The sequence below is a fragment of the Oncorhynchus tshawytscha genome, linkage group LG15, assembly GCF_018296145.1.
Source record: "Oncorhynchus tshawytscha isolate Ot180627B linkage group LG15, Otsh_v2.0, whole genome shotgun sequence".
In the NCBI taxonomy this organism is placed as follows: Eukaryota; Metazoa; Chordata; class Actinopteri; order Salmoniformes; family Salmonidae; genus Oncorhynchus; species Oncorhynchus tshawytscha.
Window position 1 is genome coordinate 25,648,112 of NC_056443.1, and position 23,035 is coordinate 25,671,146.

The 23,035-nt window shown below is 43.5% G+C and overlaps 1 protein-coding gene across 1 annotated transcript in view; it reads left to right on the forward strand.

Annotated features, from left to right (window-relative positions):
* Positions 1 to 225: 225 nt before the first annotated feature.
* Positions 226 to 23,035, forward strand: part of LOC112214887 (nuclear factor 1 B-type-like) — an 87,285-nt gene continuing 64,475 nt past the window's right edge. The window contains 2 exon segments of the mRNA XM_042298371.1: positions 226 to 247; positions 4,234 to 4,765. Of these exon segments, the coding sequence (XP_042154305.1) occupies positions 4,348 to 4,765 (418 nt within the window). The 5' untranslated portion in view covers positions 226 to 247; positions 4,234 to 4,347.

Here is a 23,035-nt window from a genome sequence, read left to right on the forward strand (position 1 = left end):
GTTACATATGCCTGTATACTGTAAAGGAAAATGATCCACCGGTTAAAGCTGCATGTAAAACAAGAGTTCGAATAATGTCTCGAGTCCTTACTGTATTTGTGAGGGGAATTTTCCATTGCGATTCTTTTTGAACGGGGCGCTGGTCCAAAGTCTTCCGCTCATAAAATCATAACTCATACAGCAAGAGAGAGAGAGAGAGAGAGAGGGGGGGTCGTTTTATGCTGTGTTTTCTGAGGGAGACGAAAAGGTGGGCTAGTGGAAATGGAATGCGTTTGTTGGAGGAGGAGTATAGACTATGACTGTGTAATTAAGTGAGAGAAAACATATTGGGGACGGATTTGTTAGTATCGTGCAGACTGAGGGTGTACAGGTCGATATTATAGGCTATCATGTTTGAACAAGAAGAGTGTGGAATCTGAAATTCAGCGCTTTCTATACTTTTCACAATACTTTCATGAATTAACTTCTCACATTATAAAGCGCACTGTTCCAGAAAATCGGGTTTTCTTTTTAACTTCATTCACCGGCTCGGATTGAGATAACCATATAGGGATTCAATGTGCTGCTTTGGAAAATAATAGCCTGTCTGCCATATCGTCTCCATTTAAACTGAGAACAGAGGATTGTTTGGACCTCCACAATCTAACTGATGTTCTTGTATAACACCTTTGCGCGGATAACTTCTCCACAATCTTGCATGGTGCTTTACGGGCAAGGAGGAATGGCGCGATAAAGTGGTAGCCTATACCTGGCATTCAGAAGAATCAATCGAAGTACCTATTTTGTGTACACTGCTGGCTCATGATGTACTCTCCGATTTGTCTTACTCAGGTATATGGAATGATTTTAAGTTTTGATTTCTTATTATCGATTATGTGCCTCTATTATATACGCAAGTGCCGCGCAATTTATTGAGTCGGCCTATCTTAGTTATATAGTCACTTGCACTACCAGGCGACTATCGACAAAACAATGCTTTGAAAATGGTCGTGTTTTGTATAAAACTATAGTTCATATACTGCTTATATTTTGTAGCAGCCATTGGTTTTATGTAACTTTTGGTATGAAATGGTTTTCACCTGGACTTACGTGTGTTGATTAAAAGTGCACGAAATAGGTTGTATTATAGGATGACAAGTTCATTTTGAGTTAGAAAGAATATGTGTGTTACCAGTGAGAGAGAACCCCCCCCCCAAAAAAAAGAGTATGTATAGTACCACCATGTGTATTCGACATAAACTACAGTAAAAGTCATCTTCCAAAATGCCGTGATCATAATCATGCTATCAGATTAAATTATCCAAAACTACATTCCTTTGTCCCGTGTCTCATGTGTAAACTGAAACAAATCAACAGATTACCCTTTAACCAAATTATATTATTATCATTTAGATTTAGATTACCACAATTTGGTTATGGCCTGGTAATATTATAAAATTAAAATAATCATAGTGCGTTTCAGGAGAGCGTTTCACTCAGTTGAGCTGCATGGGAGCCACTTGCAGTGAATGAAGATGAAAACAATGATAATGGTTGATTCAGTGGTTAGACAGAGTAGCATGGCTTTTGGCTGACTCAGTTTGACTGTTTATATTTTACTTGGCATAAGTAAGTGATTGACTGAGATGTGGTTTAGTTTGTGCTTAAGAGGATTGGGCTTTTATGGCCTCAACTGAAGTTCACTGCACAAGGCCCTTGCCAACTCATTTGTCTTACACAGCATCACATGCAATTCCAAGGCTTACCTTAGTAATGTTGCATAGCTAAACCTTAATTCTAGTGCAAACTAGGCTTACTTTCTTATATGAAGGGAAGATATAATATATCTTACTGTTACTGTTACTTATATATATATCTTACTGTTACTGTATCAACAGTTATTGGCAATATTATTAAAAACTAACGTTACTTTTATAACAACTAATGTCTTGCTTAAAATGTACTATCACTTCACAGCAATATTGACTATATTACAATTTTTCCTGCTACATACTCCAAAAACATTGCTTTTTATCTTTCAGAAACTCACCTTTTTAAGCAAAAGGGCTATAACAACATCAGTTCATACTTTGATAAAAATGTCATGAGTTATTATTAATGATCGATTTTGCTTCAGTGTTTTAGTCCAAAGTCACGTTTTATTGGCACATGACAGTGCAGATCAACGATGTGGCTTCCTCTGAGCAACACCATGCGGGTAGCATGAGAGCATAGATACAGGAGGGAGTGGATCTCTGTGGTTTTCCCAGAGCGAGTCTGCCTGCCTACACAAAGAACAATATGTGGTTTAACTCCTCCAAAGCCTTTTTCAAAAGAGCCGTCTCACAATTTTTGAGTTTGAAATGTTAATGACTTAAACATTCTGATGTTTAAGTTTTTGCTGTTTACTAAGTCCAAACAGGTATAATATGAGATTGCTTTGTTATTTATTGTTTATGTTAAAAATGTATTAAAACACTTTAGGCTGCCCATAGATTTGTCTCAACTTAAAAGTATTTGCAAAAAAGTTGGTTTTATAAATAGTAAAAAACAAGTTCTTTTGAATTATTAACACCTAATACTTTTCAGAATAATTTGTCTTCGTCAAAATTACATGCTCCTTGGTATTGCACTTTGCAGGCAAACAAGCTACCTATAGACAGGCCTACGTTTGTGAGGAAAAACAAATCTAACCTACCCACCTAAAGTGGATTTAGAAAGGATTTATTTTCTGCTTAGCACAAGGCATTTCAATCCCCCCCTTATTAAAGGAGCAGAGGAACTAGAAAGAATGTGCAGGTTGTGCCAAGATGCCATTTTCATTGTCAACCTTGGTTAGATTTAGGAATGACTCGGAGTAAGTGCCATGCATCTATGAAAACACATTAAGGGACATGGCGTGGGACTGCAAACCTAGTCCCAAACCAATGTTCATAACGGCTATGAGCATTTTTGACTACACTCCAGTCCCCCCTTCTAGACTATCGTTTCTCCACTTCCAGTGAAGGGCAAATACATGTTGGAATGTGGACGGTTTGATAAGAGAAATGCAAGTGTGAGGGGGCATGATCCTCGTGCCAACTACCCAGCAGTCTTAGTCAGAGCATGTTCGGGGGAAACGGGAACAGCACCAGACTACATTCTAATCTGGGCTTCCCAGCAGTCTTAGTCAGAGCATGTGTGGGGGAAACGGGAACAGCACCAGACTAGATTCTAACTGGGCTTTCCAGCAGTCTTAGAGCATGTGCGGGGGAAACGAGAACAGCACCAGACTAGATTCTAACTGGGCTTTCCAGCAGTCTTAGAGCATGTGCGGGGGAAACGGGAACAGCACCAGACTACATTCTATTGTGGGCTTTCCAGAAGTCTTAGTCAGAGCTTGTTTGGGGGAGACGGAAACAGCACCAGACTACATTCTAATGTGGGCTTCTCAGCAGTCTTAGTCAGAGCTTGTTTGGGGGAGATGGAAACAGCACCAGAGTACATTCTAATGTGGGCTTCCCAGCAGTCTTAATCGAAGCTTGTTTGGGGCAGACGGAAACAGCACCAGACTACATTCTAATGTGGGCTTCCCAGCAGTCTTGGTCAGAGCTTGTTTGGGGGAGACAGGAACAGCACCAGACTACATTCTAATGTTTTCTTCCCAGCAGTCTTAGTCAGAACATGTGTGGGGGAAACGGGAACAGCACCAGACTAGATTCTAATGTGGCCTCCCAGAAATCTTAGTTAGAGCATGTTGCAAGGGAAACGGGAACAGCACCAGACTACATTCTAATGTGGGCTTTGCTCTATTGTGGTGTTGGCGTTGTAATAAACACTGTGGCATCCTCATGTCTTCAGCAACCTAGATTGTTATTTCTCAGATGTAACCCCAGCCGTATTTAAGATGGTAAAACTGGTGTTAATGATGGTGTTTCTTCTTTTTTTCTGAACAGATTTGTGCTGTAAACTCTCAGACCAGATAGACTTGACTGTCTTATAGGAGTCAATATGTGACAGTCATGACCATGTGGTTTGTCTCCAGTACAGAATTGTTTTAATTTAGTTGTTATAATTTTACTGTATTTTCAATATGCCTAATGTCAAATTTTGTATATAAGGTATTCTGTAACAAGGTGGATGTGTGTATTGTCTATTTATTTTTTGTTCAGGGTGACTTCTGGCTTATCGAATGGGAACGTTTTGGGGAAAAAGCCACTTGACATGACTTCTCTGTTTCTTTTCCTCTGTCTTCCCTTCCCCCCTGCCTTTCAGGATGAATTTCATCCCTTCATCGAGGCACTTCTCCCTCACGTCCGTGCCATCGCCTACACGTGGTTCAACCTCCAGGCGAGGAAACGCAAGTACTTCAAGAAGCATGAGAAGCGGATGTCTAAGGATGAGGAGCGTGCGGTCAAGGACGAACTGCTCAGCGAGAAGCCCGAGATCAAGCAGAAGTGGGCCTCGAGGCTCCTCGCCAAGCTCCGCAAGGACATCCGCCAGGAGTACCGCGAGGACTTTGTGCTCAGCGTGACGGGCAAAAAACACCCGTGCTGCGTCCTCTCCAACCCCGACCAGAAGGGCAAGATCCGCCGGATCGACTGTTTGCGGCAGGCCGACAAGGTGTGGCGCCTAGACCTGGTCATGGTCATCCTGTTCAAAGGCATCCCGTTGGAAAGTACGGATGGAGAGCGCCTCGTCAAGTCGCCGCATTGCACCAACCCAGCACTTTGCGTCCAGCCGCATCACATTACAGTGTCGGTCAAGGAGCTCGACTTGTTTCTAGCATACTATGTCCAGGACCAAGGTAGGTTGAATTACTGTGTGAATCACTGGTTGGGTGGGTGGAGTTAGGGGTTGGCCAAGGTCATGGGTCATATCTGCTGCCATCTTGGCCGCCTCATTGGAGGGTGGTTGGAGTCTCTCAGCTATGGTGGCCTCAGAAGGTGGCTGGCCTTTCATGAAAGAAAAAAAAGGCCGAATGTGCAATCAGGCTTTTCAATTTTTTATACAATACAATATAACCAGGATAAAAACCATAATATACATTCACACATAATTTGCGCACACAGACGATAGAAGACAAGATAGTGTGTGTTGCGTTGCTTTTCTCTTCTGATTGGTTTGATACCGGTGCAGTTGTGAATGCTGTGTTTTTTAGGCACACACAAGTTCTCTTTACAAAGACTTTACTACATTAAAGTGCCGACAACTTATGTGTTCACAAAATGTATTGTACACTTTTGGATGATTGAACATAATAGAAATTAGAACATAATTTGATGGGACAGATAAGAATTTATGGTTTTAAACAGGGGATTTAGGGAAAGAGAGAAATGTACGTTTTTTTATGGATGTACAGTATTTATTTTTTCCTGACAAATGTTGATATCAGTTTTGATTTTTGATTAGATATTTAATCTAGTTTTTGTAACAAGGAGTTCCTACATTAGACTTTTACTGAAAAATGTGGTTTGGAGACAAATGTAAAATGAACAAATGTGTTACTTCAATCTCGGCATATAGTCAATTAATCAAATTGACATAATTTCACAAATAGTGCATAAATACAGTAGATACATTGGCAAAATATACATTACATGATTTGTTGGGTAAGGAAATGTGAATGTATTGGATTTTTAAAATAGAATGAAAACTATTACAGAAATTAACTTAATGCCTATAAACTCAAACGTAGTCATAGGATTTCTTGATGTTATGCTAGAGAGTGATCTTTATATAGTTATAAGAAGGTGAAACTAGCAAGAACAGTCATTTTCTCAGACCAAATATATATAATTTTACAAGACATTGCTTTCTATATTCTGGCAAATTCTGGTTGTTTTGATATTCATTCTCTTAGGTATTTGCCACTTGTACCTTTTCAGTGCTACATTAACAACTATTTCCTTAACCTTTTGTTAGATTTTTTATTACAAGTGTGCATTTAAAGTTATTTAAAACTCCCTGTCCAACCTTGGGCCACAATAAATCCTCTTACGATAACGCCAACACATTCAGAAAGATACCCACCATAATACTGTTGGAGAAGAAACGCAGACAGTTTAGCTAGCTCATTGTCATGAAAGGCAGAGCCTCCATTTTGTGTTTGATAAGTACCAGGGGAAGCAGAAGGCTCAGCAGAGAGACAATAATGGTTGCCACTGGCACCATGGTTGGCATCAGACCCTCTTTTGTGTCTTTTGTGGGGCGCTGCTGATTCTCATGTCTAGTTTGCATCTGCCACAGTTGAATAGTATCAGAGAGCACACCTCAAAATGTCTCAAATGTGGTCCGCTGATATGCAAGGAATAAAAATTTACAAAGCATACTGCACACCACAGGTTGTGGTAATTTAATTGAATGGTTTATATATATTTTTAAAGTCTGAATGTTGCATTTGCCACTTGCGATGTGTATACATATGGTTGCCAATTTGGGGAATCCTAATATTTGAAAATATGTTTTTCCATTATTAATATCTTTCCCAAGTGATGAATAGTGATGAAGGGTAGCTTTTCCTGTATCGGCAGCTTACCATATTCATTTTTCGAGTAGCTTAGATACCACATATCGAATCTTCATTTGCAAAAGGACGGACATTTTGTTAGCCGTTTCATTTGAACGAGACTTTCAAAGATTTTCCAACAGTTTTTTTAATAGCCCAGAAAAGTAGGACACATTTTCGAGTACAGCTTAAGGGCGGTCTTTGGCATACCGTTACCAGTGCCCAGCTTTCTAGACAATCTCGCCACATTGTGGTAGCGTGCAAGGCGGGTGCCATTTTGTTTGCGCTCTGCCAGGCAGGCAGGGAAAACGCCAGTAAGGGTTGTTAGAGTTTCCGAGGTTGGCATCAAACCCTCTTTGTCTGCTCCAGCGTGCCTTTGATTCGTTGGTTGGCCTCCGCAATGCAGTGGGCACGCTGGAAAGTTTCTGACAGTGGCAGAATGTGGACCGCCATGCTTTTGTTCTTCTGCAACAAACAAACAAAACACAAAGAAAAAAGTAACAAACTGCTGCCCCACTTCAACAGAATATGCCGTTTCCTTTAGTCGTTCGGAAAAAATGATGTCATATGCTCCATGGTTTATTTGATTTAGATTGTATGCCATTCAGACTTTAGTGTTCTCCTAGGTGAATTATACAATTCCATATTCTTGAATATGTATCTGCATTCAAATCGGTTTAAACAGCAACCCTCTGAAATGTTGTGGTGCCAGCTGCTTCTTAATGGCTTCTTATGTAATGTAAATGAAATGCTACTTTGTGTATAAAAACATGAGTTGGTGCTATAATGAACATTGCGGGCTAAGGCCCAAAGAAAGGTCGCTGGCTCAGTGAGTTGGGTGAATCTAGAGAGGCTTCTCAACCCGTTGTTGTCGTGCATAGACGCGCTTAGCTGGGCAAAATCTGCCCTAGCAGCACCCGTGTGCATGCCCAGATGAATGCCAGCGGGAGGGGGTTGGGGGCAGGGAGTGGGCAAGCCATTGTGCCAACCTGCCAGTCTTTCTCAATGGAAACTCACTGGCATGGGCATAATACCCTTCGCCATGCGCTGCTGCTAGTAACCACCTTGTGTTCATCAGACATTTCTGTTTCGTATTGTAATTTCAAAGATTTTTTGGTATCATATTCTGCATATCAAGTTCCACGGCTAGAGAGAATATTTTGGATAATAACCAGTCTGATTTGTCAGGACATGTTTGGAGATAGGGCCTCTGTTCACTCAGTTTCATTTCACTTGTCATCACTGTTTCACACGCAAACATTTTGCTTACCATATATGAACTGTCGAGGATAAACTGTAGACTTACTTCTTCAAATATTCAGAATAAGAGAGCATTTCATTTATTCAACCCAAAGCTCGTCATTTCCAAGAGATTTCTTATAAATCTCTGGGTCCCTTTAGCAGCTAAACAGTGATTGGGATGACTAATGGAACATTTCTAAAAAATTGTGCTCTGAATGCCAGATTTGTAAGAGGATTCAGTAGATTCTGCATGATTTATGTAGTATTTATCTCTTATCCGGCCTGGAATACCCTTTTCTACTCTGTGTTTAGCTCTGTTCTAGACTCGGAGGAACATTATTGATGAAATATACTCAGAGCCTCAAAAGACCAGTTATTTAATATGATTGAAGTGTCTCATACATGAAGGGGCTGTCTGAGTGCTTCTGTTTTAGATAACTGGCTGAGGTCCTTCCAATGTTTTTACCTAATAATGAGTACTGATGTCTGTGGAACTGGTGTCCCAAACTTGTCTCTTTTAGCTTTGGATGTAGATCCTTTCAACAATAATTATTTTTCTTGTTGAAAATCTTCCCACAATATTATTTTTTTTAACTTTAAAGAAAATCAGTGATTTGCGAGTCCATGTTGAAGATAAAAACAGTTTAACTCATAGCCAGTAAAATAACAGGCTTGGTTGATCCAAGGTTCAATTCCCTTCCTTGTTATCCTGGTGCTGAAAGTTAACGCGGCCGTAAAAACATTATGTTTTCATATTCTAAATCTTCCCCCATTTATTCCTTCAACATTTTTGTTACAATCTTGATAGGTGCTGGATCTAATACAGTCTGCCATGTTAAAACGACGGCTCTGTTTTACGAGAGCCAGACATCGCTTATAGTCCTGGTGTCTTGACCTCGGCTAAGAGATGTGGCGGGCTGTCCTCTGAAGTTTAATTGAGCAAAAAAGATCTGTGAAAATACACGTTTGGCCCCAAAGCGTGTGGGTGGACTGGGGGTGCTTTTGGCCTAAGGGGGTGGCGGGGGACTACCTGTAAGGCCCTCTGCTCTTTGACCCCGATAATTGGGGTCAGCCGTCGTGCTTCACAGACCACCAGTGGTCCCCTGACCACCATTTCTCAGTCTGCGCTCGTCCTCCCGTCCATCTGTCAGATTTTGACTCAGTTAGTGGGAGAGTCAACAAAAGACAGGTGTTCCCTCCCAGGTTGGCGTGGTGTCAATGTTGGTCGGTTGTCTTCTCTGGTCATTGGCAGGCTGGTCACGCTGCACTGTGTGGGGTAGCGGTTGGAGCTGTGTGCCTCTGGGTTTCCAGCTGGCTGCATTTGAGGCATGGTCAAGGGCAGTGAGTTTGATCTCAGGACCTCCGGGTCACAGTTTGACCTCAGGACCTCCGGGTCACAGTTTGACCTCAGGACCTCCCTCCCTCTTTTCCTTCCACCTTCTCCCTTTTCCTCCTTTTCTCTCTCCTCCCTCTTCTACTCCTCCTCCCTCTATTCTTTCTTCTCCTCTGCCAGGAGTTGCCCCTGTGGGTTGGCACACCGCCCACCCCTCTCTGACTCTCCGTCAAGTCACCCCCAGACTCCTGTGACAGCTGCTTCAGGGCCAGGGCTCATAGCCAGAAAAGGATGGCTGGGAGGATGCCAGTAGCGGGAAACTAAATCGTTGCAGACCCACAGTGTTAAGGACACCACCTTTCCATGTCTTTTGTTGTGGTTAGGATGACAAAGAGCTATTTTGTTAGTGCAGTCCAGTAGTCTGCTTATTCCAGTAGTCTCTGTCGGTGGAGTCAATATAAGAATGGTTGTCCTTTGGATGAAGCGTGTTTTTATGTGCAGTATCACGATGTTCAACGCAAAAGAGAGATGGTTGGTTCACATTTATTTTTTAAACAACAATACAATTATTCCTAGTTCCAATGTAACAGAGGAAACTTCGTTCTGAATTTAGCCAAGAAATTCTGCGAAGGCTTTGTTCATTGTGAACCACAACCCTGTGCTGCTCAGTAGCATGCTGTTGGGCCTGCAGTGAATACCTCACTCGGAGCCATAACCTATCGATCACATTACATCTAATCCACTTAGAACAAGTCCCTCCCAGCTCTGCTGCCCACTTTATTGATTTGCTCTTCCTGCTAAATGTCCCTCCCCCATATCTCTTCCCTCTGCTAATCTTCTCTTCTACCTTGTTGCTGTGTAAATTATGTGGTGTTACTCTAGGCTATTCAGGTAAAGCTCTCTCTTTGATTTCTTTCTTTCTTGATTGATTTCATTATTTATTTCATTATTTTATTTATTAATTAACTGCTAGGCTACCTGCCGACCCTCATTCCTTTCTCCCATGTTTAGGATCTTTTCCTGCTCTGCCTTTGCTTTCTCCTACAATCATTTCTTCCCTCCAGCTCTCTCTCCGATGCTAACCCCGGTGCTTTGAAACAAGGCTTCTACAACTCAGTATGAGCCGCATGTCATTAGTAGAAGTTTTGCTCCGGCAAATACCTCCAGGCTTAAACAGCCCATGTTACCTCCTTAGCCCTCCTCAAGGCTTAAACAGCCCATGTTACCTCCTTAGCCCTCTTTTGTGTGCACTGTGTACATAAATCTCCATGGAAACTAGACTACTCTGTGTAGAGGTCACAGCCCTATGTGGATGCCTGCTTCTCAGCCAACGTTATCACTTCTTTTCACTTTAAAAACACATTTGGTCTGAAACTCCTTTAGTGTCTCTTTAGGCCTTTTGTCTTTTTGAGAAGTTTCCACAGTTTTGTAGGCTACAGATCCATTTTTCTTTGGGTTCAGCTCATAGAAATATAATTAGAACATGATTATATATTTATATCTATATATTTATATATTTATATATATATATATATATTTATTTTACAGTATTCTTATGTTTCAGCGCCATCAGACTTTCCCAGGCTTTGTGAGAATAGCCTAATACATTTCAACCCCCCTGAGACCACTTGACAGGAGTGCTGGTGTCGCCCCCTCCTCCCAGCTAGTCCCGTCCTGTCAGCCAGCCCTTCTAAATGTAGACAAATGGGTACATTCACCCCCTGTCCCAAACCACACACTGTACACTACCTTACTGTCCTGGCTTACAAAGACCCTGCTGCAGCCTCCACTACTACCATCCAACGAACTGCTGTCTACTCTACTCTGCTCTGCTCTACTCTACTCTGTTCTACTCTGCTCTGTTCTACTCTGCTCTACACTGCTCTGCTCTACTCTACTCTGCTCTACTCTACTTTACTCTGTTCTACTCTGCTCTGTTCTACTCTGCTCTACACTGCTCTGCTCTACTCTACTCTGTTTTATTCTACTCTACTCTGCTCTACTCTTCTTTAATCTGCTCCGTTCTACTCAGCTCTACTCTACACTGCTCTGCTCTGATCTACTCAGTTCTGCTCTGCTCTGCTCTACTCTGTACTATTCTACTCTATTCTGCTCTGATCTACTCAGTTCTGCTCTGATCTCCTCAGTGCTACTCTGCTCTGCTCTGTTATATTCTACTCTGTTCTGTTCTGCTCTACTCTACTCTGTTCTGCTCTTCTCTGCTCCACTCTGTTCTGCTGTACTCTACTCTGCTCTACTCTGCTCCACTCGGTTCTGCTATACTCTACTCTGCTCTACTCTAATCTACTCTGTTCTACTCCACTCTGCTCTACTCTACTCTGTTGTACTCTGTGCTACTCTACTCTGTTCTACTTTGTACTACTCTGATCTACTCGCCTCTGTTCTACTCTATTCTTCTCTACTCTACTCTACTTCTGTTCTGTTCTACTCTACTCTGTCCTACTCTACTCCGCTCCTCTCATCTCTTCTGTGCTCTCCTCTTTCCTCCTCTCTTCAACCAGCCAGTCTGCCTGCCAGGCCCTATCTGACAGCAGGGATTGCGCAAGATCAGGAGGGAAAGACAGAGGAAGATGGAAAGAGAGAAGGAGATATGTAGACGAACATTGAGAAGCGGCAAGATGAAGAACTGTACATCATTGAATACTGGCCAGATAAGACATTGATTCACATACAGAGGACAATAGAAGCATGGAAGAAGCATTCCTTTAATGTAATCTGTGTCTTTCAGATCCAGAGAGTGCAAAACCAATGTGCATCCTTCATCAAGCTAAAGCACATGAATGACCGCCAAGGAAAAATAAGAAAGGGGTGGAGGTGGGGGAGGGGGGCAGGGAGTGAGGGCCAGACAATCGGGGGAGGTTGCCAGGGAGATGGTAACTTCTCTGTACCCCCTCCCGCGCTCACCATTAGACTCTTTTCATTTGGGACAAGCCCGATCAGAGGTCTAGAGTGATGGTAGTCTCTTCTTTTGTCTGCAAGTACAGTACTCCCTGTCATTCTATAATGAGTTGCCAGGTTTGAGACAGATAAAGAAAAGTCAACCCATTACAATGTTTGTGTGAGTGCGTGCGTGTGTGTGTGTGGGCGTGTGTATGCGTTTGTGCATGATTGTGCATGCGTGCATGCTTGTGCATGCCTGTGTGTGCCTACACGCGTGTTTGCGTGTGTGTGTTGGAGTAGGCGTGTTTACTGCATGTTGTTTGCAGGATGAATCCCCGGTGGAACACTGGATAATGTCATCCTGTGGGTCAAAGAGGCGGCTGGGGCTTGGGAATGGGTGTTTGGTATGAGTTAGTGCCCCATTGAGTTGTCAAAGCCTGTAGAGGCCCACTTTTCATTCCTCACATATGTCTGTGGCACTAAAACCACTCTCCTGACATTAGGATTGAACTAAAACCACTCTCCTGAAATTAAGATGAAACTAAAACCACTCTCCTGAAATTAAGATGAAACTAAAACCACTCTCCTGAAATTAAGATTGAACTAAAACCACTCTCCTGAAATTAAGATGAAACTAAAACCACTCTCCTGAAATTAAGATTGAACTAAAACCACTCTCCTGAAATTAAGATTGAACTAAAACCACTCTCCTGAAATTAAGATTAAACTAAAACCACTCTCCTGACATTAGGATTAAACTAAAACCACTCTCCTGACATTAAGATGAAACTAAAACCACTCTCTTGACATTAGGATTAAACTAAAACCACTCTCCTGACATTAAGATTGAACTAAAACCACTCTCCTGACATTAGGATTGAACTAAAACCACCTTCCTGACATTAAGATTGAACTAAAACCACCTTCCTGACATTATGATTGAACTAAAACCACTCTCCTGACATTAAGATTTAAGAACAAACTCAGCAGACAGGTGTAGCTGTGTATTTTGACCGGTGTGTGATTATCCAACATCCCATCAATATTGATGCCATTAGAAGCCTAATCCAAAGCAGTAGGAAGAGATATAAACTTCAACAAATCTTGTCATGTGTAAAACGCAACCATAACGTATATATCCACTTGTTATTTTCTGAGACAAGATTTTTCATAACAATGTAAATTCATCAAAAAGACTCGAATTTTCATGATATTCAACAAATCTGTTCTACACGATTGAAACGATTAATATATTGGGAAGATATCAGATAATTTATGATTGGGCTGCAGATTTCCATGAAAGTTGTCGTGTTCTAGCGGCATGGGGACATCCTGTGGGGTGGAACAAGGAGAAAATCAATCAGTCTAACGACAGGTGTCAGAGTATGTCTGGACAGCTACTTTCCCCCTGTGATAATCATATCCTGTTTTCACACAGCGAGACACACACACACACACACACACACACACACTCACTCACTCACTCACTCACTCTGAGCGAGAGAGGGATTTTCCAGTTGGGAGTTAAGCCTACAGGAAGAGAGAGATCGGAGCAGACGAGGGAGAAATTCAGAAAGTCAGAAAGATAACATTTGACCAAGTATTCCAATGGTTTATTTGATGAAAACGACTCTTTCCAGTGCAACGAAGAATACCAAACCAAGAATAGATACCTGAGGTCAGGCATGCTATACATGATTAGTCAAATAAACACAAGAAAAATCATCATCAGATCTAAGTTCAGTCCAAACATCCACTTTTGCCTCCTCCACAACATGAGTGATTGTGTATATATATGATAAATATTTAATAGACCCTAACAAAGCCCCATTATCAGCACTGATAGGTCCTGATAGGTCACTGAGAGGTGATGAAACACAGTTCCACCGCTCTCTGTGTTTTGACAAGCCAAGTGGAATGGCGTCAGAGCGAGGTGAATAAAGCAGCCGTCGCTATGCTAACAGAGTTCTCTTATGAAAGCTGTGATTTTATGAGGAGGAATGAGGCCTCGTTACGATAGGCTGCTCAGATTCTGTCTGAAAGGCTATACGCCCTGGCACTGGATAACTGGAATTCTTCTCAAATTGGCTTCCCTCTTCCCTGCCTTGTCTTTTCCCCTGGCATGGAACTCCAGCTGTTTTTTTGGGTGAAGACTGTGCTGATCTCGAGAATACCTTTAACCACACACATGGACATCCACGTGAACGCATCATGCATGCACGCACTTGTGTGTGTTTGAAGGAGTCTATTTAACCAATCGAGTGTTTTTGTCGAAGAGTCTGCCATCTTTTTTTTTTCTCCTGTCCCATAGGAGAAGCCATTCCTCTAGGTTGAATCAGACATGAATGTCCCCAAGAATAGCTTTAATGCGCGCTTAATGGTGCACGTTAATACACTCAGCTTCCGTTGAAGGGGATGCTGGTTGGAAACACTGATGGAGGTCAAACTGGTTCTTAACAGCAGGCTAACTCAAGGTGCCCACTTGGCTAGTCCAATGGCATTCAGTAACCCTTCAATGGCTGGCAAATGCTACAGTAACAGCCTGAGCTAACCAGGATGGAGAAGAAACATTGAGCTCCATTCAAGTGGCTTTTGCCCAGTCTGATGTCCAAGTTGATCTATCTATATCTCAACCGGTCAGAGTAGAGAGAATTCATTTTACGATGTCATGAAATGAAATGGTTTTGCATGGTTTGTGTTGATGACCACGGTGCGCCTCAGAATCACAGGAGAGGAGAGATAGTTGTGGCAATTCCCCGACATTTCTCCCAGAGACTATACATGTGATATAGCCCTCTGAGCTAAAGCCTAAGCATCAACTGAGGGAGCTAACACAGGTATTCAGTTACTCATCACGCGGTCGTGGTTCATCGAACCACCTCGATGTTATGATAGAACAACGTTGATAAACCACGAACAAGGAAGGAAGCAAAATCACCATTCCCAGCGAACCAGCCCTACATTTTTTAAACAGATCTTTATCTGCTTATTCCCGAAGTCTGTTTCTTAAACTAGTAGTCCTCCAGTCTTTTTTTCTCATAGCTCTGTCTCTGGTTCAAACCTTAGGCCTGCCATGTGTATCTTGTTAAGGGCAGTTATGACAAATGGCAGCAGCTGTACAAACTAATCTCTCTGTAGCGTTCACATATGGCGCCCAATTAACAATGGTCCACAGTCGGGCCCTAATCCACACTGCAGCCACTCTGCGCTGCAGCCAATCCACAATGCAGTCTGCAGCCACCCCCTGGCCCGGGAGCCTCCATGCTCAGCCTGCTGAGTACCATGGACTGGATGATGTAGACGCCACCTCTGGCTGCAGAGTTGGGGGACTTTAGCCCGCTGAGTTTAAGCCTAGGCATTAACACAGGAAGCTAACACAAGTTGACTGTGTGGTGTTTCTTGTGGATGGGAATGTTAATGTGTTAATGTTTTTTTTGTTCTTGTGACTTAAAAAAAAGAAGAAGTTTTTAGGTGTTCTAAGCTTTGCTCTCAGCCGTGCTCTACACAGACACATGGAAGTGTAGGTACAGGTGAAAGCATGAAATCACACACACAGCTGCAGTTGATAGATGTGACAAACTGATCTTTGGCGGCAGAGTGGGAGGGCAGTTAGGGGGCTGGGTGATAAAAGTTTCCTGTCAGGGCTACATTTCCAGTAGTTCTACAATGATAAACTGCAGCTTTCTCCAGGCTTCAGACAGTTGAATACTTTTTGTGTAAAATATCCAACCTCCAACCCCCTACTTCTGAAACTATTACCCCGTCAGAATGTCCCTAGACACCAGTGAGTGTTTACAAACGTTGTGTTTGCTCCAGGCTACTTGGGGCACTGTTATGGGGAAATATCTCCTTTGAATGGGAACCGTTGGATCTACTGTTAACTTTCAGTAATGGCTACTGACATGAGATGCCTTGGCCCTGCATTTGTGTTGATCAGTCCTTGTTACTAGGCATACCATTGCAACAGGTCCTTTCCCAACTCAACTCCAGCTGCACCTCGTCGTCCATCTACGATTACACATCACTTCACTCTTATTTCTTCTTAGTCATCATACCATAGTAATACAGAAAAACTGATTTTATTATACACAGTTATGCACGACAGCGTTGTCCAAGTTTGTGATCTCTTAGTAGTCATTCGAAGAGAAAGCCAACAAGCAGAAGCTTTCACAACTTGGCACCGCGTGAGGGCCTGGGCAAGTGCAGACATCGCTCTCCGCCCTTCCAAACGACACAGAGTAACTAGTGGAATGTTAGGGGAACGAAATGGAGAGAGCTGGATAAAGAAGAAATGAAAAGGAGTTTGGGGTGTGAGGACAGACAGTGGCAGAGGGCTTAAAGGCCAGTGCCAACTACTATGAATGGGGGAAACCACTAAAGAGAAAAAAATTATAGTTTCGACTTTTTTCACTCCAAGAATAATCAACCGCGTCCATGCAGCTCTTCTGGCCGTGGCACTTAGCCCGTGGAGACAGAGAAGGAGAGGGAGGGGTGGTTACAAGGCAGTTTCAGCTCGCTACTTTATGAAGGATGTACGGGGCGGGGGACTGAGCAGTATTTGACTGTAAGCACGTTCATTCAAATTCGTGTCCTCAAGACCTTGTTGAAGTTGAAAAAAAAGCTCATATTGTGTGCTGAGTAAGACTAATATGTCAGGCAATGTAAGACTGTCTGCCTGTTTGATTTAATAAATGATGATATGGAGGGGGGGGGGGTGTAGGGAAAGAGGTAGCTAGAGGAACCGTTTTCCAGGAGAATGTACCATATGTGTATGTGATTGAGTATCATAAGAGAGCTTCGAGTTAGCTGGGGGGAGAGTTCAGAGCAGGACAGTTCCATATCACATGCGCCCTGTCACATACGCCCATGTCACCTTGTTATAGAGATAGGGTGAACGGTCTGAAGAGAAACATGACATGTAGACCTACTGCGCTGAACAATCCTGTGCTATGTGGGCTTGAAAGCTGTTGTAATGTCCATGGAACGTGAAACAAGTTGGCATACTAGCTGTATCTGCTTTACTAGTCGTGTGGGGAACTCGTTAAACGTATTTGTTGTGGTGAATTCATTTCTTTTCAATCGAAAAAGCAGTTCATCTCATCTTCCTTTCAGTGTCAGAACGGCCAGGATTTATACCAGGGGATAATACCTGGGAAACAATGCTGGCCCCATTTAAAGATAGTCATATATAGATCACCCCTGAGACGTGAAAGAGAAGAAAGACCCCATTTGGCTGCGCTGACCTTTAAGAAAAGACTGAGATACCCCCCCACCACCTCTCTTCCTCCTCCTCCTCCTCCTCATTCCTCGCTCCTCCTACCATCTATATGGGGAGATCTCAGTCTTGTTGTGGCTGCGTTGACCTTTAAGAAAATACTTAGTGTGGCCCCTAGAGCAGAACCCCAGACACCCCCACCCCTCTCCTCCTCCACCCCTCTCCTCCTACCGGAGGGGTGGGGGGGGGTGTATGTGTGTGTGGATTGGTGTAGCGGGTGTGTGTGTATTGTAGGGTTGCGACGGTGTGTGTGTCTCTGGGCGGTGTCTATTGTTGGGGTGTGACAGTGTGTGTGTTTCTGGGTGTGTGTATTGTTGGGGTGTGACAGTGTGTGTCTCCGGGTGTATATGTATGGTCGGTGTGCAGTGGGGGTGTCTCTGTCCCATGCTCTCAGGCAGTCGTCGCGGCCTGCGCGGGGCTAAAAAGAGGAAGCCATCACCTGCCAGACTAGGGGAATGTTAATGCCGGGGCCCTGGTAATGGTAATGGGATTTAGTGCACACCTTCTGTGAGGAGGCGATCAGGATCGCTCCCTCTTATTGTTCCCCACCCCAGACTGGGACCCCTCAATAGAAGGCTGGGAGCCCTCAATAGAAGACTTGTCTGTGTTTATACAACCACTCACGTCTTAATAAAGACTGTTTACAATGCGAGAGAGAGAGAGAGAGAGAGAGAGAGAGAGAGAGAGAGAGAGAGAGAGAGAGAGAGAGAGAGAGAGAGAGAGAGAGAGAGAGAGAGAGAGAGAGAGAGAGAGAGAGAGAGAGAGAGAGAGAGAGAGAGAGAGAGAGAGAGAGAGAGAGAGAGAGAGAGAGAGAGAGAGAGAGAGAGAGAGAGAGAGAGAGAGAGAGAGAGAGAGAGAGAAAGGTTACTTTGTATTTGGGTGTGTCATATTCCTTGAACATGTAAGAAGTCCTACACCACTTAATTATGCTAAGCACTTAAAATACATTTCAATTGTGATTAGATGACCCTGGTAGCCCAAAGACAACTATCTAGGTATCCAGAAAGATACAGTGAATTAGTCATTTGGGTGATCTATCATTTATACTCAACACTTTGAAAACTTTGTCAGAATATGTTTCTGTAAAGAAACTGTTTCTGGTCAGTCAATTACTCATATACTCATGCTCTTAGTAAAAGTATATATTTTCAACTGGCAATCTGTGGATTCTATTTGATTAGACAGATTAAAATTGTACGTTAAACATCACAGCATAGTTGAAAGATACATGGTGTGTAGAAATCCGGAGAGGGTGGCCAGCAGAGATAGGTGGGATGGGCTGAGGGTTGGGATGTGGAACTGGAGACAAGTGGGAGTGGAGTTGCTGGACGGGGGATAGAATGACGTCAAAGATAAAAGTTAGAAGTTAAAAATATATATTTTTTCAAGTATGTTCGAATGACACTGAGAGGCAGCGCTGTTACATCTAATGCCTGTTTGCCTGTGGCTGATGCCATGCAGGTGCGTGTACACATGCATACGCACACGCTCGCATTCAAACGCACACATGTGCACACACATACACACATGTAAATAGTGCCACACACGCACTGAAACTTACCCAGTTGCCCTTGCTGTTATGATTGCTGTAGTCCTTGACGTCTTTTGATTTTGCATTGTTGTTTTCTGTTGCTCTGTTGGTTGTTGGTGCGCTGGGAGACTTGGCTTGGTGGGGGAGTTTGGGGGTGGGGAATGGAGGGAGAGGTAGGGGGTCTCAGATGGTTGAGGGGCAGCTTTCGGAGAACTGTGGGGGGGAGGGATCTTGGAGGGTTGGTGGCCTGGCGGTTAGGAGCTTGGGCTGTGGCCGATAGGTCGCTGGTTCGGGTCCCTGATTTGACTTGGTGGGAGATCCTGTTGGTCGCTCTGGATGGAGTCTGCTAGATGACTGATTGTAATGTAATGCAGGTAGATTGTGTTTTAATATTCAATAAAAAAATTATAATCTTACTGGGATTTAATGTTTGTTATAAAACATACATGTCTATTTGAATGTCAGATAGGAACTTACAGTATGTTAACTGGTAACATTATGGGAAGTTATGTCTCTCTGTTTGCGTCTGGGCAAGAAGCAGAATCAAGCCTAGCCACCCTTGACATACTCGTTCCCCTCGCTTCCCCGCTCCCCTTTTCTGGGCCTCCCTCGCTATTTCCACTGAGCGATGGCCTGAGCTGGTTAAAACGTCTCCCTGCTGAAGTGACCTAAATTCCTTCATATTCACCTCAGAAGACCCCTGCCTCAGCAGCCACCCACACTTTTTTCCCCTCTTCCTATGTGAGTTTGGCTTGGAGCTAATGTATGGTTTGTTTGTGTGTAAAAGTTCCTTCCTGTACATAAGGAAACCATGTTAACCCCCCACCCCCTCCAACAGAGCTAGTTGCACAAACAATGACAGAGTTTTTTTTTTTATGCCTTAGGCAGGACGACTTGTTGTGGCTAGATAAACAGTTCTTTAATTGAGTTTAATCTGTGTTAAATCGAGGCATTTGGAACAATTACCTCATGTGGGTTTACCAACAGCTGTTCTGTGTTTTCTTAACAAGTACCCAAAATAAAGAACACTTGTCCTTTAAGGGTTGGCTTCTCTAGGTGAGTGAAAATGAACTAAAGCTTTATGGAAACCCAAAACTGTTCACTTTCCTTTAGATAACACGTCAGGATGACCTCTTTTAGTGATAGTATTTCTCATGTCCTTTTCAACCTGTTTGAACCAGTTTTCAAAGGAGTATAGGCTATAAAGAAATGAAATGGAAACACTTCTCACCACTAGAGATCTTCTCTTTAGCACACAAGTTGCTAGCTTGGTTGTAGCCTAACCGTGTATAATGCACCGCCAGCGGTGTGCTATTGCATAAACAATGGTCTGCGCATAGCCACCTTTGGGCTAGCAGAGCTGTCCGTGGGTTTGAACCTGCGCCAAGCAGATGTTGTTGGAACTGGCCCCGGAGCCAAACATAGGGACCAATCAGTGACTTCGGCATCGGGAGGAGAACACTCATTGGAGGAGAGTACTTTTTGAATGCTATTTTGTACCGTATAAGGGAACTCCAAAAATATATTTATGCATGCACACACGTACACACGCACGCACGCACGCACACACACACACACACACACACACACACACACACACACACACACACACACACACACACACACACACACACACACACACACACACACACACACACACACACACACACACACACACACACACACACACAGGTTCCAGGATTCAGAATACATTCCCAGAAACATTCACGACAAATACAGTCTGCATCTGTAACAACTAGGGCAGGCGTGTGTTGGCGTGTGTGTGTGTGTATGTCCCTTTGGTTTAGTATTCATAATGAGGTGTTGCCTAATGTGGACTCTATCTCCTGCGCTCCGCTCATTAACCACCTGTGTAAACATGGGTGGTATTGCGAAACCAACAGTTCCAGGGAAAGATTCTTCCCTTCCCGGGCCTGTTGTTATTATGCGATCAGTAAATGTCTCACTTTCTCTCTCTTCTCTCTCTCTTTCTCTCTCCCCCATTTTTTTTCTCCTTCCAGAGTAGAACAATGTGGCCACTTGATGAAGTGATTGGCCCCTATAGGAGGTAGTAGACCAAGGTCAGTAGTTAGTTACCTGAACCTTCTCTGTAGTTGGAGTGTACGACTGTAGTGTGTATACTGTGCACGTTGGGAGGGGTGGTTTCCTTGACTGTCAGAGTGTTAAATGGTTTTCTGGTACGGATGGGGTCCAATGGTGTATTGAACAAGTCCTCTGCCCCTCGGTCTCTCAGAGTTGGAGGTGGAGCCGCTGGACAACAGCGAATCAAATGCAGCTGTACTACCAAATAGTACAGTACCATCCAAGTCTCTAACTGTACAAGAAAGTCACTCTTTCATTTATTTACCTGTCTAGTAAAGGACCGAATATACCTCAGTATTTGTGCTGTATAGTTCACATGTGGTTTGTAGGGAACTGTTCAACCTGCTGGCTGGCCTGCCTCACACCGGGTTCTATACCATCGGCCTTGATATATCTGAATTCTCCTGCCATGACATCATCTGCGCTCGCCGATCGTTTTACCCCGGCCCAGGCACAAAGCGTGCTCAGAGAAGTAAGGAGAGTGCACGTCTCGTATGGTGGATGTCGAGGAAGCGGCTAAGTTGTCGCGCTGTGGCAGCCGCGCTCCGCAGCTCCACTCTCTCCCCCAGAGGCACTGTTGCCTGGGTCGTGTCTGGAACTCTTTAACACCATCTCCAGAGAGGAGGCACAAAATGGCCGCTTTGTGTCCCGAGATGTGTGTCCAGACAAAGCCTGATAGGCTCGTCCTTGTTGGATTTCCTATGTAACCACGAGCTGTACTGTACTTATACTCAGTTGAAGAAGCTAGTATTATATGAAGATACTTATACTCAGTTGAAGAAACTAGTGTTAAATGAGGATACTAATACTGTGAATCAAATCAAAATCAAATCAAATATATTTATATAGCCCTTCGTACATCAGCTGATATCTCAAAGTGCTGTACAGAAACCCAGCCTAAAACCCCAAACAGCAAGCAATGCAGGTGTAGAAGCACAGTGGCTAGGAAAAACTCCCTAGAAAGGCCAAAACCTAGGAAGAAACCTAGAGAGGAACCAGGCTATGAGGGGTGGCCAGTCCTCTTCTGGCTGTGCCGGGTGGAGATTATAACAGAACATGGCCAAGATGTTCAAATGTTCATAAATGACCAGCATGGTCATATAATAGGTCTGGGACAGGGGACAGGTGCATTGCTTCATACAGCACTTTGAGAACAGGTACGAAGGGCTATATAAATAAATTTGATTTGATTTGATTTGATTTGAACAGGTCAGGATTCCATAGCCGCAGGCAGAACAGTTGAAACTGGAGCAGCAGCACGGCCAGGTGGACTGGGGACAGCAAGGAGCTAGTATTAAATTAGCATACTCAAAATGATTCAATGAGCATTAGTGTTTGTATTTATCAATGTTTCACTAATAACTTAGATCTTAAGTAGGAACGGTAGTAAAAGTGAAATAAAACAAAGCATTTGTGTCTTTTTAAACCCAGTCAATGTGGTCACTGTGTACTTGTTCCACACTCTGCGGTGGCAATGGGCCTGGTCCTGGCTGGGGGATCCATTTCTCACGGGGTCTATAATGAAAGCCATACCCCCATCCATGTTACTGTGCCACTATTGTGGAGGCCTGCCGGCTGGAGGCTGTCTGTGTCCCCCGTGCTCCCCTCACTGGATGGATGGGGACACTATGACTACACAGACCATATGTGTTGGCAGACCGCAAAACGCTGAAGCCATTAACCAAGGCCACGGTGGTGAAATTGAAAGCAGAAGTAGCGGTGGTGGTGGTAGCTGTTTGGGCTGTGTGTGTGTTTGTTTATGTGTGTGTGTGTGTGTGTGTGTGGACTGAGGAAACCCTTTCAGATGGTACTGCTCAGTCAGTGACTGTGTTACTAGGCTGCTGACGGGAGTGGAGTGAATGGTAAGGGGATGATGTCAGCAGCTTGTCATTGATCGGCTCCTCCCTTTGACCTCTCTCTCTCTCTCTCTCTCTCTCTCTCAGCAGGGTGCATGCGACTCTTGTCTGCTGCTCTGTTTTTAGTGTGTGTGTGTGTGTGTTTTAGATCTGCGAGGTATGGATAGCATCAGTTCTTGTTTGCGTTCTTGTTTACAGCTCTTGTTTGTGTTAAGGGAGGTTGTTGTTTCAGGTACACACAAAGTAACACATACATATCGTGGGAACAAATACTTTCACTTGGATGGAGTTCTGGATGCAGTTACTGTGACTTGTACTTTATCCTGTA